This window comes from Ceratosolen solmsi, unplaced genomic scaffold (assembly GCF_000503995.2).
Source record: "Ceratosolen solmsi marchali unplaced genomic scaffold, CerSol_1.0 scaffold10, whole genome shotgun sequence".
In the NCBI taxonomy this organism is placed as follows: Eukaryota; Metazoa; Arthropoda; class Insecta; order Hymenoptera; family Agaonidae; genus Ceratosolen; species Ceratosolen solmsi.
Window position 1 is genome coordinate 16,800,611 of NW_011948412.1, and position 19,845 is coordinate 16,820,455.

The following is a 19,845-nucleotide window of genomic DNA, read 5'->3' on the forward strand; positions in this document are numbered from 1 at the left end:
TATATCCTTGTTCATTATAATGAAATTCTTGTTTATTATAATTAAATAACTCAAAAATACATAATGCATACAAATACATAATTTTTTATAATTTCTCAATTGTTTCCAAAATTTTATTCAAATTATGTCGTAACAACAATTATTATATATAATTATAAATACTTATTAAATGTAAATATTAAAATTTTTAAAAATAAGTGCAATAGATTATCGACTAATTTATGGGAAAACAATGTTTCTAATTAATTGGTGGGTAAATAGTTTGTAAACATTGAACAAAGTCATATTAATTAAAGTAATTACTATAGTCGTGATTATAATTATTATATCCTGATATAATGTTCAACCTCTTAGAAGTTTAGATCGTGTCATCTTCGATAATTTTGTGTAACACAAATGTTCAGAATATAACGATATAAATAGAAAATACAGATAATCTTTACCGATATGGTGCACTTAATTGATATTTCAAATTGAAAATTACATATAATAACAATAATTTATTAATAAAAATAACATATAATTAAAAATGATATTTTTCTATTACACGCAATTGAAATGCATTACAAAACTTGAAAATTTCATTACAGCCAATAAATTAAATTTAAAATATGAAATTTATTTCTTGTAAAATAATATATTTATTATTTAGCAAATTGTTTATTAATAATTACTATCATCTTAATTTCAATTTTCACAATTAATGATAACAACTAGTACAAGTTATGACTGTAGCATATGTGGATGCCAAAATGCAATGGAAATACTCAACTTCACCTTAATATATTTACAATTAGTTAAAGAATGATGCCAATAATAAACAAAAAATTTTTGTTCATCTGAGCTATTGTCAGAATAAATAACGAAAACAGATGGAAATTCTGTAGAGGTATCTCACAACGACTAAATTTCTATTTGAACCATGTAATTATAATTATAAATGAGAAAATTATCTAATTAATATTGTCGTTATGACAATCATAATTATCGTTAACTAAACGAATATTATTTGCATAGTAAAATATAATCATAGTATTGAATAAAATGATTTTTCCGAAAAAGTATCTGTCGAATAAATTCAGTACGAACTTCGTCCTCTTTGTATTTATATCTCAATGATACTATAGGATATCAGAGGATTTGTATACGAATACGAGATACAAAGCAATACCGCAATGCTCGGGAAATATAATTGCATGAACTAATTGCACACATACGCATCTCATGCACACCCGTACAGTGTAACTGACTAATTGGAATTTCAAAGCTTTATACATAACTAACAGAAAATCCATTTGAACCAAATAATTACCTGACGCATGATCGAATTTTACAAGTGGCATTCGAATCATTATATTGAGAAGAAATAATATAGAACATTCCATTTATAAGCTTGAGATGAACATCAAGCAGTAAGAATTAAATAAAACTTTGATAAAAACTTTATTTTTAATTTATAAAATTTGCTTTATATACGAAATATATTTTAATTATAAATTTGAATTATTTAATTCGAAATTAAATTTTTATATAAACACAAGAAATCTTTTATTGATAGAAAGGAGAATTTAATAGTACTTGGTAGACAATCGTAATAATTTGTGATTAGTAATAGTTTAATATTCAATATTAAAAACCAAAAGCAATATTAAATATTTGTGCAAGTGTAATAATAGAGACTGGTGATTTAAGTAATTTTAATGTTCGTTATTTTTGTAAATCAATTAAGATACAATGAATGATAATTGATGTAAAATTTTATATTTGATGCGCATCAACATGAAATTGCTTAATATCAAAAATGCATTTAAATTACTAAATGCTATTACTAGTCAGTAAAATAATGTTGTGCTATCAGAATTACCGGCTGCTACATTTTCTACAATTAATATGTGATATTCATACTAAACTGTTTTAAAAATATTAATATTTTGATCGAAAAATATATGCATGATATAAAGATTACATAAATTTTTATTTTAATACCATATTGATCAATATATAACATATGAAGTTATATGAAGATATAACAAATTTTATTTTTCTAACAAGTAAATATAAAATAGGTGAAAATGATCACTTGTTTTGACAATAAAAGTATAGATAAATTACTTATATATTTTTCTATAGAAAATTCGAAATATAATGTTGTTATAATGTTATTCAGCTAAATTCTACTGTATAAAGATATTTATAATTTTTTTTCACTTATATTATAAAATAATATAGTTAATATTACATAAAAAAAGTTTAATATGTAATCTCGAACATATAAGGTTCTCTATTCATAAAACAGATGTCCAACAATATAGTTCAATAAATTTTCTAAAATTTGATTTTAATTAAACACTTAAGCAATAATTTACGATCATAATTGCCATGATGAGAATCCTTTTTAAATAATATTTCTTATAAAATCAAAGCAGCAGTTTAAACAAATTTGAAATGAAAAGAGTGAAGGATGAGAACTAGGAGAGAAATAAAAAGAAATTTATAAATGCTATATAGACAAAATGATAGACAAAATGCTGAAAATAACCGGTCTTCTGTTATAAAACTATTTTCATTGTCGCAAGTGAACTATGAAAAATCTTGTGAACTTCCCTATTAGATATGTGGAATTAACGGCTCGTTTCGTCTTTATATATTTTTATACAATTCGTCCTTTCGAACCATCGGCACTCGTACATTTATGTGCACACAAGAAGTTGCTCAATTTTAAAGCAAAATCGTTCGATCATGCATAGAACCAGAAAAGGAATCACAGGTTGGAAAGAAAATTTTATTAAATGCTTTGTAGTTTCGTAACGGAAAAGACGTCTGTACTTGTGCTTGCTCTTTTTTTTTTAGACAGAGAGTATGAAATTCATTCTGAATTCTCATATATCTACATATTGAATTCTTAGATATCAAAGGGATGAAATGCTGCTGAATGGAAAAACATCTTTAAAAATGACATAAATAGTTATTAAAAAATTATCGTAATATATAAGATTAAATTCTTATATTGTATAATAAGCAATAAATTCGCTATTATTTGACAAATTGTTTAGGCGAGGTATATAAATATATAATAAAAAAATAACGATCCGTGTTTTTAGAAGAATTTGATTGTTTATGTCATAATTTAAAATTGTAAATCTTTAATAATTAGTTTTAACTTGGTTTTACAATAACCATTTTATATATGACTTTTTAAAGTCACAATTACATTGTATTCAGACGATGAACGTATTTTGCGATGATTCATTAATATTTAAATCTTATCTAATTAATTTATATACCATTATTTTAGTACCATATTGTCACTGTTTCCCAATCCACATAGTATACTATTTTTGCAACAAATTATTACAATTTTTGTAATCATTTATCCATGCATTAATAAACAGAATAATTGAATCATGTCGGACTAAGATAGTCTAAATTATAGAAATTGTTATAACTTCAAGTTGGTAGTACTTTCCAAATATCGAGACACCATTCTATTCTAAGAAAAAAATTCAAAGTAGATTTTACTTTTTATTGATTCTTTTAAATACTCATTTTATATATCGAATATATAAACTTTACACATCGGATATTATATATGTAGAATTTTTTACACTCCATTTTTTTTTAATAGCATTTAGATTCCAATAATTAAAAAATTCTAATAAATGTAAAACAGTACTTACCTGAATCAGTGCTTTAATTATTTTAATAGATTTTTCAATATATTTACACATCTTTTTACTTACATAAAACTATACCTTACATTTTCAGTTTTCATAATTAATATAAATCAATATGTCGACAAACAAAAGTGCTTATTGCTTAAACTGTAAACGATAGTCAACAAAGTTTTGATTAAAAAATAATATTTTAATACTTTAATGCTAATGAGACTCTCACATGACTAATTTACTCATATTTGATATATATAAATACTTGAAAAAAAAACGTTGTAGATATTTTTTATAAACCATTTTATAGGTCGACTTACGTAGTTTAATATTTCTTAACTTCAGTGGTTTTCGAGGTTCAAAGCTTATAATTGGAAAAAATAAAATTATATTTTTACATTTGAAATTAATTATTGTAATAAGATTAAAATATATAAATATAAATGTGAGTTTATGAATTTCACTTTATATTTTAATTATGTATAACTTTTACGTTTTCAAACTGACACAACTTCTTAACAAAGAAACATTTTAAATGTTCAAGTTGACTTTCTTTTCAATCAAAGTTTTCAAAATTTATAACTATAGTAAATTGATACAAATATTATTAATTAAATATTTATTCACCTACTGACACTATCTAGATTTATGTTATAATTTTTTTTATCTTTGGTTCATTGATATCATCCATATCCAACTGTTTATAGTAAAAGCTGCGTAGCTAACACTAAAAGCTATTTACGAATTAAGCTATACAAGAACCAATATTTATACTTGAAAAGTATTTTCTGCAAATTAATCAATTTTTATTAATATAAGTTTAAAAATCAACTTACTTTTGTCGTTTATACATCTATTCATGTATAATATTCAGAATGGGAGAATTCTCTAAATGCTTTTAATAGTTCCGTGTGAGAGTAAAGCACATCCTTTTTATTAAAAGATATCTTTCTAAAGAGGCGGAGGGAGTTGCTAGTAATATAACTGCGAAATTTTCTTTGTGCCTGTCCAATACCGCAGATTTTTCTATTATAAAAGACTCAAGAGGAGAAATGAATAGAAGAGAAAAGTTTGACCGATCAACTATAGTAAAATAGAAAGATGGATAGTGTGAGAAATAGGGTGAGGATTAATAAACTTCGCGGAGAATTTCCGCGTTCATTTCATGCCAATCGAATTGAATTTCCACTGAAGCTACAAATATATATATATATATATATATTTATATATATATATATACGATCGTGATCCTTTGAGTATGTGTAATGCGAAAGCAGGCAAGCGATCAGTTCTTTGATGTTGCGAATGCATAGTTCCAAAACCGAGTGGAAGAAAATGAGTAATGTAGATAAAATACGTGAAAAACAAGCGTTTGTAATATTTTGTTACATTAAAAGCTGACTGGCTTAAATAACCGATTTGTGAATGACATTGAAGACAATGAAATCAAAGTTATGGTTCAATGATAGATAAAACTTATTTCATTTATTAAAATAAAATTCCATTTCCTTGCCAGTTAGAAATTTTTAATTTTTTAAAATTTATTTCACTTCTAAAATATTGAACATATGGATCATGAACATTTGTTACATTGCTTTATTTTAATTTAATATCGTTAGATATATAAGATTTTTTTTAATTAAAAATTTATTTATTTTTTAAGAACATGTTACTATTTTTCAGAAGAATATATTCGATTTGATTTTGAAAATTTGTAATTTTCTGTTTAGAAGCAACCCGTATTACATAATTTTATGTATTTGTATTAATTCTCTGCTAAAGAATTAATTAAATATTTTATTAAACAAGACGAATGAGTTATATTTAACTTTTTCGACATAATCCAATAGGATATATTAATTTTATCTTTGGTTTTTGCGAGTGAACAAATGAACCCTAATAGTCGAAATGTGTACGACTTGATTCAAAACATGATTCGACTAGAGTAGCACTCAAGCTAATATGTATAAATCGAGAGTGAACCTAATAAGGAACAGTGGAACCAGAGATTATAAATATAGATGGAACGTCAGAACTATGATTGAAGAATATACGCAAAATAAGAAATTTGATCATATTTGAATCACTAAGCGAGGGTTAACCAGTTTTTAGATATAATCATCATTATAATTTCGTTAGCATTTAAATAATTTCGTTACTTTATTATAAATGTTTTCATATTAGTTTTACTTATTCATTAATTTTTGCCCATTTTCCATTTCTTTTCAATATCTTATCTCAAGGATTTTCAATTAATAAAAAGATTTTAAGACGTGAATAGATTTTATGATATAAAAGTATTAATAATCATGGGTTATTATAGAAAATTATGATTATTTAAAATTAAAAATATTATAAAGTTTGAATTAAATAATAATCATTTCCTTATCGATAACATTTGCTACGACGTTTAATATTTTTGAAGATGAAACTTTGGCGAGCTGCTTCTTTCTTTGGTAATCATTCACACTCTTGCCTCTTTGTTACGAAAAGTCATTCCCACAACTCAAACCAATCAAGCGTAACTTTCAAATTCAATATTCAAGAATATCAAGATCGTTGTGTAAAACGCTCTGCTCAGCTTCGCAGATTCATCCAAACAATCAGAGAGGAAAGCACGGTGTTCTCGGAAAACTTATTCCACTCTACGAGTGCGCGCCGGTCTGGCGGAAAAACAACAAATTCCACATACAAAATCTGTCGCTCTAGTGGATGCACATCCAAGTTCTTACTCAAGCGCCAAAACTTTAACAAATCGATCGGAGGGGAACAAGGCAAAATTCATTGAAACTCGTGTCGCGTCCAGCGGCAGTTGACGAACTTTTTCTGAAAGCGAGAAACTTTAGTTCTGACGAGGTGTATTAAGTGAAAGTTTTTCGATACTTTTCTGACTTCACCTCTTTTTCTCTCGCTACTTCTTTCTTTGAACAAGACTCTTCTTTACCAGCACGTCTTACTCAATCGTTGCTCGTGTTTTTGGCACCTTATTTATACGAATACGATACCAACAAGTGTCAATGTGAAAATATTCAATCAACTGATCGTTATCATGGTTATTTATTATTAAAAGTATTAACGACTGGTTTTGAAAAAAGCAACAGTGATTAATAATATTATATTCCTTTAAGTGTTTAAGAATCTTTAATTATAATAATTCATGATAGCTAAAAGTTCAAATAATTATTTTTAAAACTATATTTAACTCTAACGTCCTCTGCATTAATTATCCATAAGTTTTAGAAAGCACTTGGAATTGTAAAACGTTGTCTTAAGTACCTGTATAAGTACCGGCAAGTCGACCGTTAGTTTTACTTAGTAACTGGATAATTAGTAAGTACTTGCAACTAAGTAATTTATAACTTCTCTAACGAAAAAACCACGAATTTATAAATTTTAAATATCCTTTTTAATACACCCATAATTTAATAAATTTATAAAATCTAATTGTATGTATAATTAGTTAGTCATAAAGTTTGATTCTACGTTTTAAATAAGTGAATTCGTTATAAAAACAAAAAAAAACAAAAATGTTTTTATAAATGTTACTTTACATTAACATTAAGGTCTTAAAATTATTATAGCAATTGGTTGATTGATTAATAAATTGATTAGCTTCTGGAGCATAAAGGTTTTACGTAGTATTAGACGTCCAAACATGACTGCACTGGATAAATTTTTGCCTACATTTTAGCAAGAATTAAATATCTAATAAAACGAGCTTTTTATCGCTGGTCCTATTTCAATAGTAACAAAAGCTCAGACATGTAGTAAAATTATAATCCGAGAAACTCAATAATCTAAAGACATAATTATCGAAAGACTATAGTTTATCAATTGCGATGTATAGTTGGGCACTGATTGTGATGTTATTTATTAAAAATTAACTCTTATTTTTAATTAGCTATTAAACATACTATAAGATTTAAAATATAAGATAATAAATTATTACGTTATAAAATGGAATATCAATTAAAGTAAAATTTAACTTTAAGATTTAACTTGCTAATTCCTATTTGTGCTCGACGCTTTTATAATCTCGAATATAATTGTTTCTATTAATACAAGACTTAGCTCAATCTCTAATACCCGTTAATTTTTCCAGGAATCTTAATGCAATATATCTCTGCAACTACAAGTACTAGGGAAAACGTCGTACGCGTGTATGGCGATGAAAATGCATCATCCTTAACTTTGGAGTCCGAAGACGAAGTCCGTGAACGCTATCGCAGACTTATACCTTACATGACGTACTACTTAGTGAACAACTACGTGGGCTTGCAACACCAAATTGCACCGTCCGCTCCAAATTACGCCGATTCAAATAACCAATCGGAGAGTCCGGTCACCCAGAGGCCGGTATTGCAGCATCTCGGTCAAAGGCCGACTCAACCTAAGTCTAAGTATCCGATCCAAAAGCCAGGACAGGAGAACCGGTTCGTACCGTCCGTGCAGTATGATCCGAAGGAACTCACCCAAGACGCGGACTATTTCGTACCAGTGAATTACGGCGCGAAGGACATCTACGACTATCCAAACGTACCCGCGAGCGGACTACCGCAAACACCTGTGTAAGTATATGCGTTGTAAAATTATATTTATCTTTCTAGATTCGACAATCAATCCTCATCGTGATTATGTATTTCGTGTATTTTCTAAAACAGAAGCTAATTATTTGTTGTTAAAATAAGCACGCAGTAGTACAAATTAATCTAGTTGAATTGAGACATAAATTCGCGTAACTTATCAGTGATATACATTTACTTATAAATAAATAGTTCCATATCATTGAATAAGTTATCGACTGGATTAGTCGCGAATTTTTAGTTTATTAAAAATAGCAATGGATTATCGTGAAAAATTAAGCCCAACAATCAATAGGTATAACTTTAAAGTATTGTTCTTTATGAAAAACTTTAGCGTGTCGAGTACACGATACGAGGCAACCAGCAGACCCGTTAGCACCCTCTTGCAAAAGCAGAAACAGCCACTCGCGAAAGCGCAACACGACTACGTGTACAGAGAGGATTCCGGGAAATTCGAATCCATTCGCTTCGCGTCGCCTTCGCGCTCTACGCTGCGCCAACAGCCTGTGAGATACATCGAGCCTGTGACTTCGAAACCCACGACGGCACTGGAGCCAACGGCACCGCGCGTAAGTCTCAACCACATACTCAAGAGTCTGCAACTGACCAATCAGCTGCCGGAGGTACTCAGCAAAGACAACATCGACAGCAGCATCAAAACTCTTGTCGAGATATTGAACATACTCAACATGGGGAGGAGGGAGAATTATGCACCAAGTACGCTTTATGTTCTCAAAAAAGTGACCCCGGTACTTCGGACATTTACCCAATGACATTTCATTTAGTAATTGTAATGAGACACGTATTATAAAAATATTGAAAAATTTTAAATATTTATTTAGGGGATTAGTTTTTGTGCGAGTTTGCTTGTTCCGTTGGTTTGCAAAAATTTGATATTTTTGGTAAATACTTAACAAAAGTTTATTAGAGTTATGTAATTCATTATTGGCATAATTTCTTTTTTCGTAACTGAATAATTTTATATTTTGCGTTTCTATTATTAACACGAGCAAAAAATGTTTACGTTAATGTCAACTATTTATGAATTTATTTTCGAACGAATATCAAATTTACGATATGCCGTCATCAAATCCGTATGGATAGCTATTATTTAAAAATAAATATATCTTTATCATTACATATTGATTGATTAAATTCACTTATTCACAGTATATGAAAAACCTGCTTATGCAAAACCAAAAGTCATCACGGAATCAAACTACGAAGCAACGCAGATTTTTACGGTTCCCCGCAAGGAATACGTTGAAATAAAAGCTGCAAATCCTTACGTGAATCAATTTAAGACTCAAACGTCCAACGCACACCAAGAATTAGTCGATCGTCAATCGATTAATCGTTATATTGACCAAATTAAATCTCAAACTCCAACTGCATCGGAAGCAAGTGCCAAACCTTCAAGTATACCCGATAAGATTGTTGAATACTATATACCGATAGTTCAAGAAATTAATGAAGACAAAGTAACAGTAAATGCTGGTTAGAATTATCTATTACTTACTTATTTTAATATATTTATAAGAATCATGTTAACTTTTCTAACACATTTCATTAGCGAATACAATAACTAATATTAAAAATTTCAATATATATTATTAATGACAATATCAAATTTATTGGGATTTAAATACTTTACACTTCACAATATTTTATTAAATTAGTATATTTTTCCACTATTATATTGACGATGAAATTTTTTACGATAGAAAATGATAACAAATGTTTTTAAAATTACATTGGTATTTTATTACAACACATTGAAAGTTTGAACATCCATACGATAGAGGTCAACATTAATGGACAATCAAATAATAATATCAATTTAATAAATTTATTAAATATAAAATCCATAAATAAAAATGTCCAGTGTTTTTTATATCTATTTAAAAACATTATGATAGTACTTACTAGATTATTACTAATGATTACATTAATAATCACATTTTATTTCATTTTTTTCATTTTTATAAAGCATTCACTTTTATAATTTTGTGCTTCAAATATGTTATATTATTAAAAATAACAAATTTATTTTCTACAAGATACTTAGTATTCGATATTCATTATTTTCAATGCTAAATATTCTGCATTCATTTGAAAAATATATTTATACTCACTTTTACCCATTGTAAAATAGATAAGGAGCATTCGATAACGCAAAATCCACAACACTCTATTCATAACGATGATATAACTGACAATAATGACGAAATATTGGAAGATGAACAATATAGTTTATTAGAACCTACCGAGGAACAGAAAAAGAAATTATCATCACACATACGAACTATCGCACCATCTCTTAAGTACGGAGCAACTAGAGGAAAACCACACGTTGATTATCCAGCTTATACTGAAATTCCTGAAACAGAATTTAGTTGTAAGCAACAACGTTATAAAGGATTTTTCGGTGATCCTGCTACAGGATGTCAAGTAAGGCCAAATTATCAATAAAATAAACATTAAAATAAATTCATAAAATTAATATCTTATTGATTTTCTAATTATATTATATTATAATTTATCTTAGGTCTGGCATTACTGCGATTTGAATGGTGGAAAATCTTCCTTCCTATGCCCAAATGGTACAATATTCAGTCAAGTAGCTTTGACATGTGATTGGTGGTTCAATGTCAAGTGTGAATCAACCACCCAACTCTATGTACTTAATGAACGACTTTATAAGTACATTTTACCTATCATGCCTAAATTCCCTGAAGATTTCACTGGTCCTGAAGTTGATAAATATCTTGAATTAAAATTTAAGGAAATGGAAGCAAAATTAAAAGAAAAGAAAATGAAAAAAGAGCAAGAAGAGAAAGGGAAAAGCACTGTAAATACTTTACAATCTATAGAAGATTCAAAGTAATTTGTAAATTAAGCCATTTTCACCTTGATTAATAACTTCATCAATCATTATCAAATAAAACAGAAGTGAAATAAAATAATAATTATGTTGATGTAAAGGCACTGAAAAATTACATGAAACTTAATATAACCTGATATTAGTTCATCATATATATAATAAAATTACTCGATATTCATTAAAGAATAAAATATAGTGTGAAAAACAGTGTGATACGTTAAAATAATTTTAATATGATAGCTTCTGTTTCTATAATTTATTATTGCATAGTTGCCATTAGAATGTGCAAAGGCAAAAGAAATTTGATGAAAAATTTATGTTACGACGGGCCGAATAAGGACAAAAAATGTATTCGCACAACAAATGTATATTATTAAGAATTTCTATTATTGCCTCTAGTCATGTTTTTATCTTTATTTATTTAAATAACATTACATATCTTTATCAACAATACTGTTTGTAATAATAAAGTCAAATACTTAGATGATACTATCTTTTATTTGATTTTGTTTCATTAGAAATTAAAATATGTAAAAATTAAATTTAAGCGCTAATGTACCTAATATATAAAATAAAGAAAACTGACATTAAAAAAAAAAATCAAAAATTATCCGAAAATGCATGCAAAAATTATAAATACAAACAAGTATCTAGTTTTTGCTAAGTTGAATATATTTATCTTTATTAGATTTAATTTTATTATAAATTGGTTGAATAAATATATTTATTGATTTTCTATATAAATATATTTTAATAATTAATTCGCTTATAAAATTAACTTCTTTTTACAACTTACTAGTTCATAGAAAAATTTCAATTCAAATTTCAGCAAATCATGGTTCTGTGTAAATATCTAAAATAAAACTAAAAATCAATTAATACTAAAAACATAAAAAAATAATGTATGTGTTGAACAAGAAAAAATATTAAAAAATTTTCAAAACTTATATTGTATTTAGTAAAAAATATACTATATAAATTTGGTAGTTATGTATTGAAAAATATTTACAATACTAATTGTTTTTATAATATTTTAAAGAAATTTCAATTAAGTCTGGTAAAAAATTATTTATAATATAAATAGTATATACCGACTCTAATTATTTAATAACATAATTTTTAACAAAAATTGATTCTAGAATGTGAATAATGCCGAGTATTACCTATATACTTATAAAAATAATCACTACTTTAATTTCTTGATTAGGATAAGTTGCACGATTAATTAGTACTGTGTTAAGAGTAGTTTTTTTTTAGAACTCTAAATCAGCATATTTCTAAGCATCATTTTGAACTGAAAAAAAAAATATATATATATATATACATATAAATTAGTCATTAGAAGTATTTAAAATTTTATAATTTTATATTTACAAATTTTACAAATAATTTATAATATTTTTATTTCAGTTTGAAAATGTTGCTTAGAAATATTCTACTTATATATTCTACATATATATATAACAGAATAATGACAAACAAAATTGATGCACCAGTCCAGTTACTATATTTTATAAGGCAATTATGTTCTTATTGCATTATTTGTATATTGATCAAATTATGATAGATATAATGCATTTAGAAATTAAATTTCAAAGTTAAGCAAATAAAAAGATGACATGGTAATAAATGGATGCCATTATTGACTTTTAAATCTATAATAATATTGAAATAGAATCAAATGCAAAACAAAATTTTTTTACAATTTAAAATAAGAAATAAAACTTGTTCCATTTATTGGTTCTTGACTTTTTTGTTCAAACGATTATACGCATTATATTAGTATATTTCTTGAAATATAAAAATAAAAATATATAAATAAGTGCATATTGATATAAATAATTACAAAATAATATAAAAATTAAATTTATATAGATATATATATATATATATATATATATATATATATATATTTTTTTTTCTATAAAATTTGTAATGATTTAAATTGATAAACAAATCATAATTATTATATAAATAATAAATATAAATAATTAATGTACTAACTATAAATAATAATATAAATAAATAATAATAATTAATTTACACAGTAATATAATAAATTTATCAAGAAAAATAAATTGATAATTAATGTTCATTATAATATAAATATAAACTTATCTCATAAGAAATAATTTAATCATTTAATGAAGTTGTTTAAAAGCTATAAAAATGTAATAATATATTTTCCTATTCGACTTCCTATACGATAGTATCAATAACATTATAAAAAAATTTTAAAACTGATTTCATAATTTTCTCCATAAATAAATGAAGGCACTTTTTTAATAGTATATTGTTATGTAATGTAATATATTATCGTACATTTAAAATGCTTTTTTACTATTTATTTTATAATTAAAAATTATAATATAATTATGAATGATAAAAAATGATCTTTAGATCCCATAAATAATTTCTAGAGTTAAAATAACATATTTTTTAATTAAAATGTTAATGATATTAAGAAATATTTTAAATGATACTAATAAAACTATGTATAAAAAGTAAATTAAAAAAATCATGGTGCATTTTCACCATGATTTAATGTACATAAGCACTGGTTGTAAAAAGTTATGGTACTAAAAATTATAAAAAATTTTTAAAAATATCTATCTCGTCTAGACTGATAGTTCCAACTAAAATACTTGGAAAAATCAATTAAAGAACAAACGTCTTTATCAATAATAGCTTATGCAAAGATGTTTTATTTTAAACAGTAGAAAACTAGATTATATTTTCCTATGAATAATGACATTTGTAAGGAAAGAAAAGGATATCTATTTAGTTTTCGAACAAGTGGCCACATAATTACCACTGACCACGTATCTTTTATCGTACTTCGATATAATTATTTCACTAAGATCAATCGTCTATATTTAGCACACATATATACAGCATATACAGCAAAATATAGCACACACATATATAGCACACCCATAATCAAATATGAACTTCTTATTTTCGAGAGCAACATACGATAAGCATAAGCAATAATAACGCACTGTCAAATAAAATTTTACACTTAACAAGCAAATGCTATTAAAGTATTTTATATACTTCCTCATTTTAAAGTAACTATAACGTCGTCAATGAGACTAGTCACTCACCTAAACAGCTAGTATTTGCCGACAAATAGCCTTTTATAAAAGAGAAAAATAAATATATAAATTTTCGCTAATTAACGTTAAAGAGCACAAGTTGACAATTTGGATCATTAGGCTATCAATATATATCTAATAACTTTTGAAAATATTTTTAAGATTGAAATGATATAGAATTTAATGCTTTAAAGAATTTAATATATAACTACATACTCAATTTTATTATTAGATTTTTTTCTATATAGTGCATATTATACGTAAATTTTTGTTTCTATATATATATTAATTTATATTGCTTTATAAATCTTATTATTATTATTAGTACTTATTATTTAGCATTACAGGAGTTTTATGATTAAATAAAATTAAATGAAATATTTCAAATGAATAAGAAAACATGGGGACCAAAGTATTTATAAGGTTAATTTATATATATATATATATATATATATATATATATATATATATATATATTTATATGCATTTGAAAACCATTTAATTGTAGAATATTATAATTCAAATTCAATTCTTATATTTCATCTTTTGAATATAGATTTTTTTTTTTTAATCTTATTAAACAGGAATTGTTAATTTTCATTATATCCATTTGAGACATACTAAATTTTGTTTTTTTTAATACCTATTATATTTCTGCATTCTGATTTTCATTTATTCTTCCACTTTCTTTGCTTTATTAAATCCTATACTATACTATTAAATTTTTTGCTCCATAACTCTAAAAAAATATCTTTCGCAAGTTCAGTTTGTCCCTACATTTTTCGTTACAAATGAACACCAAATATTATTTTATATTCAAATTGAAATTAATGATACAATATGTTTTAGCATTTTCAAGTCTTTTGCACATTACATATAAGTATAATTCTTTGCGAGGATTAATGATCGATAACCAAAACTGTGTTATTTATATACTTATTACATTTAATTTTATCACTTTATTTTGTTAATGATTGATTTGTCTTGTGAAGGTACATTAAAATATTATTTTAGTAAATTTATTTATGGTCAAAATAGATAATAGACAATTATGAATAATAACTATTAAATAAGTGAATAATAATAAATTCTTTAAAAATACTTTAGTTAATTTTATCATGAAATAATCATTGCGCCAATCATTTTATAATGTCTTAATATATCCCACCCAAACTTCGTTCTAAATTTTGTAATATAAGAACTTTTATTTTTTGTTTTTAAATTAGTCATATGTATAATTCAATAATTCTTAGAACCTTTAAATATTTAATAAATCATATTTTTAATAACGTTGTTTATTTTTAATTAAAAAAAAACAATTTTGTATTTAACATTTTAAAATTATTGTTTAAAACCAAATTTATTCTTATTATTATTTTATATTATTACTTAATATTACTTTTGATATACTTAACTTACTTTTATTTTTTTTTATAATTTAATATATAAAATGATAGATAGATATTTAAAGATTTATTTTTTAAAAATTAAGAGTTGAATATATCATTGTTGTAAAATTTATGTTGCTCGTATTTTTCAATTATACTATATTAAAAGAACAATAAAGATGTCTACTTTTGAAAAATAATATTTTTTCGCTAAAATAGAAGGAAATTTATTTAAATGTGTGAATATTAAGAAATTTTTAATAGTATTATTTTACACATTTTAACGTTACTAAAAGCGTATTATTCATTTTATTTAAAACAACAAATGCAATTAATTGAAGACAAAATAAAACAAATAAATTACTCGTTTTAAATTGAAATAAAAACTCTATTCGTTTAAAATTACTTGGTAAAAATACTGAACCAAGAAATTTATGCGAAAGCAGTTTAGAAACAAAACTATAAATTTTATCTTGAAGTTAGTTTAGAGTCGATTTAAAGAACTTTTGAAGAGGTCTCTCAAGGAGAATTCTATGTCATTTTGTATGCAAAGAACAAAGAAGTATTTGTTAAATGTCGAAACTTATATTGTAACATTAGAACTAGTAGTTATTCCTTAGCAAGTACTTGTAATATTTAACGATTTAATTTCTCAATCAGTAGTATTTCACAAGATGTTGCAATAATTTTATAATTTTAATGTTTTATCAATTATAATATTGTTTTTTAAAAGTCCTACGTTTATTTAAATTCTTATCCCAACTTATTTTATAGTATAAAATAACTTTGATATTATCATGTAAGAAATATTTATAGTATTTAGTATCGGATAAATACTCAGATAAATAAATATAAGGTATTAATAAATAATCTTAACAATTATAATTTATAAGTGTGGTTACTCAGAAATAATTATTAGATTTCTTAAAGACTATCCTGAAAATTGGAGGAAGCCTTTTTGCTATTTTTAGCAAAATATGCACAGAAAGCAGTATAATTATACAAATTACCCACCCAATATTGTTATAAATTAATAAGCTTATAAATATCGTTATGAATCCTGAATTAATGATCTTAAAAACTTTTTATATTTTATCTCATAAATATCTGCCAATTCGTTAAACTTTGTTTTGTTGTTATTTCTTTCTTTTATTCATTGTTATAATTATTTTATTATAAATATTATTCTTTAAATAAAATTTAAGTATAGATAATACTAATAATTGTATTAATAATTTATCTTTTAAATTTTTTTTACCTACTTTATTGAAATTGTATTTCATCTGAAGTGTTAAAAGTTATAATCATTTCTAAATTATTTTGTATTGTTCATTACTATTTATTTTGTTGGTACGATATTTATTATATTTTAGATTTTACATACTTGTAAATTCATAAAATTGATCTGTATAGCACTAAATAGTTATATCTTCATGCTGAATTAATTTTTTTATAGAGAGAATTATATCTTTACAATTTAGTTAATTTAAATGAATTTTAAAAGTTCATTATAAAATGACTTTTATAAATATTCGAGTAAGTATGATTTAATTTATTCGAATTTTCTCTAAGCATAATAATTTGTTCAATGTTAAAATATATTCATTTATTATATTAATCTTTTATAAAAAAAATTATATTCGCATATCTTTACATTAAAAGTTCTATTATTTAATTTTATTGATGATACACATACATTGAAAGTATATGTATAATGTATTATGGTTAAAATAAATAAATATTAAATGCATACATATAATACATACTAAATTAATTTATCGATGAAAATATTTTAAAATTATTTTTTTTTAAATCATTATTTTAAAAAGTTTTGTTGATAAAGTAATAGTCGTAACTGATTATTTCTTCTTAGACTTGAGCAATTTTTTTCATATCAATGTTTATTTAATATTAAAAAATTGCTTTATTACATAATCGTACGATTTACAAAATAAAAGTATTTTATTTACGTGATAGTAAATAGATAAATGCACTATCACATAAATTTTCAGTCTATCCTAAGGGGAAGAGTGTTTGCCCCTTTTCTATGGACTTACAACAGAACATAGGACTTTGCTCCTTCGTTTCAGTCTTACCCGTTTACCGGCATTGCGTCCCCTTCCCAAACCCTGAAACTGTTAGTGACTGACACTCGCCCTCTATCTCTCTCTCTCTCTCTCTCTCTCTCTATATATATATATATATATATATATATATATATATATATATATATATATATCTTATCTTAATGTTTCACAATAATTAACAGTTGCTAAAATATCTACAAGTTTTTATTTCGATCTAATTATACTTTTAAAAAATTTTATGCATACATTAAGAAAAAAGTGAAATATTCCGAGATTGATTTTTTAATTATATTTTGATCACCTCTTTGTTTTCATATTAATTTCCTAATAAAATAATATTTCAATTTTAAATTTTAGTAATTTGTGATTTTATTTATGGGTACTTCTAATGGCTCATTTTTTAGTAAAGTTTTAGTAAAGAAGGTATATAATCTGTGCAAATAATAACTATTGTAAAAGAAATATTGTACTAATTGAGAGATAAATCCAATATTATAAAACTTTTTTCTATGTTTGAAATAAGTAATGAAATATAAATAGATTATTTCTTTTCATGATTATACATTTCATAAATTATTTTACAATATAAATATACCAATTTAAGAATATATGGATTGTATATTACTAAATAATTCCTTCAACAATAAATTTTATTACTCCATTAAAAATATATACTATTTTGATGTTATCTACAATCGTTTATGATTAGTTATGATTATATTACTATAAAATATAATAACAAACGTTTGCTAAGCCTTGTAATACTGCTGTCAAACTTTATAATATTGTTGTAGTTATACAGGAATAATAACGAATGTCGACAAAGAAAATATAGAAATATATGTAATATTACATCGTACACGATAAAGAATAAGGAAAGTTCGTATCTATAAAAACTTATTATCACAGATAATCGATGCTAAGGAAAAGAACTAGAAAAAGAGTAGTAAAGCATCCACATCGCATGTTCAAGATCTCTATCCACAATTACAATCCATAGCAACGCCCTGTGAATTGACTACGAGTCGAACAAAAGCTCATCTTGTTATCATACTAAACTTTTAAAATTTTTTTAGTTCGCTTCTTGTTTAACGACATTCACAGAAAACGAACAGTTCCATCTTCGTCCCAGCATTTCTAAGATTTTAACCATCACCTTTATATTTATAAATATTTTTTTCTTATAGTCTTGACTTATTTTTTATGAAAGAAAATTAACTAAATACTATGTATGTACATAAATAATAGTTAATAAATTTATAGTGTTAGTATAACCATTTATTATCATATACTGTTATTATTATTATTATTACATCGATTGTATATACATAATAATTAAGATATATTGAAATACCATATGAGATATTTTAGAATATTAAATTTATAATAACATACAAATAATATGTGTGGTCAAGATTATCGAGCTTTTATGCATTACTATTATATTTATTTTTTAATTTTTGCGGAATAGAATATTTAAAAAGAATAATTTAACAGCATTACAAAATTATACTAATATTATATTGTAATATGTATATTAAATTTGGTATTAAAATGTTGTGTTGAGACCTTCATATTTAAGTAATAATTCTATAACTTATTATAAATAACAGATTACTATTAATTTTTTAGACCTAGGAAATGATTACAGCAAAATCAAGGTATAAATATTACAAGTTTTCAAGAAATACGAAAAAGTTTAAATATTAAATTTGGTACTTATATAAAAAAATATACTTATTCAATTTACTCATTAAATTAACATTTACTGATAAAATAAAAATAAATACAATCATTTTATTAATAATACTATCATTAAATATTATACTTGATTTTTTAACAAATTATAATTTTTATATTTTTAAAACTATATTCCCTTGTATATCATTTAAAAATTGATCGTTCAAATTGGTTAATTAATAACAGTATCTTAAATATAATTTGAAACATAATTTTCAATCAATTGCCAAGCGGAAATAAAAATATACTAGCATCCTTCAATAATTATTTAAAATTTAGAAAAGTAAATTATCTTAATATGTAGCCAATATACGATAAATATCAATTATAAAATTATAAATATAGCAATTAAATAAATTTAGACTATTTTAAATAATTGAATTTAGTTTGAACTGAAATT

At 24.3% G+C, this 19,845-nt stretch overlaps 1 protein-coding gene across 1 annotated transcript; it reads left to right on the plus strand.

Annotated features, from left to right (window-relative positions):
* The first annotated feature begins 7,771 nt into the window (after positions 1-7,771).
* On the plus strand, positions 7,772-11,195 carry LOC105365418 (uncharacterized). Its single transcript, XM_011503573.1, has 5 exons — positions 7,772-8,233; positions 8,583-8,965; positions 9,419-9,745; positions 10,404-10,699; positions 10,797-11,195. The coding sequence occupies exons 1-5, from the start codon at positions 7,776-7,778 to the stop codon at positions 11,133-11,135; spliced, it is 1,803 nt and encodes a 600-aa protein (XP_011501875.1). The 5' UTR covers positions 7,772-7,775; the 3' UTR covers positions 11,136-11,195.
* Positions 11,196-19,845: the final 8,650 nt, after the last annotated feature.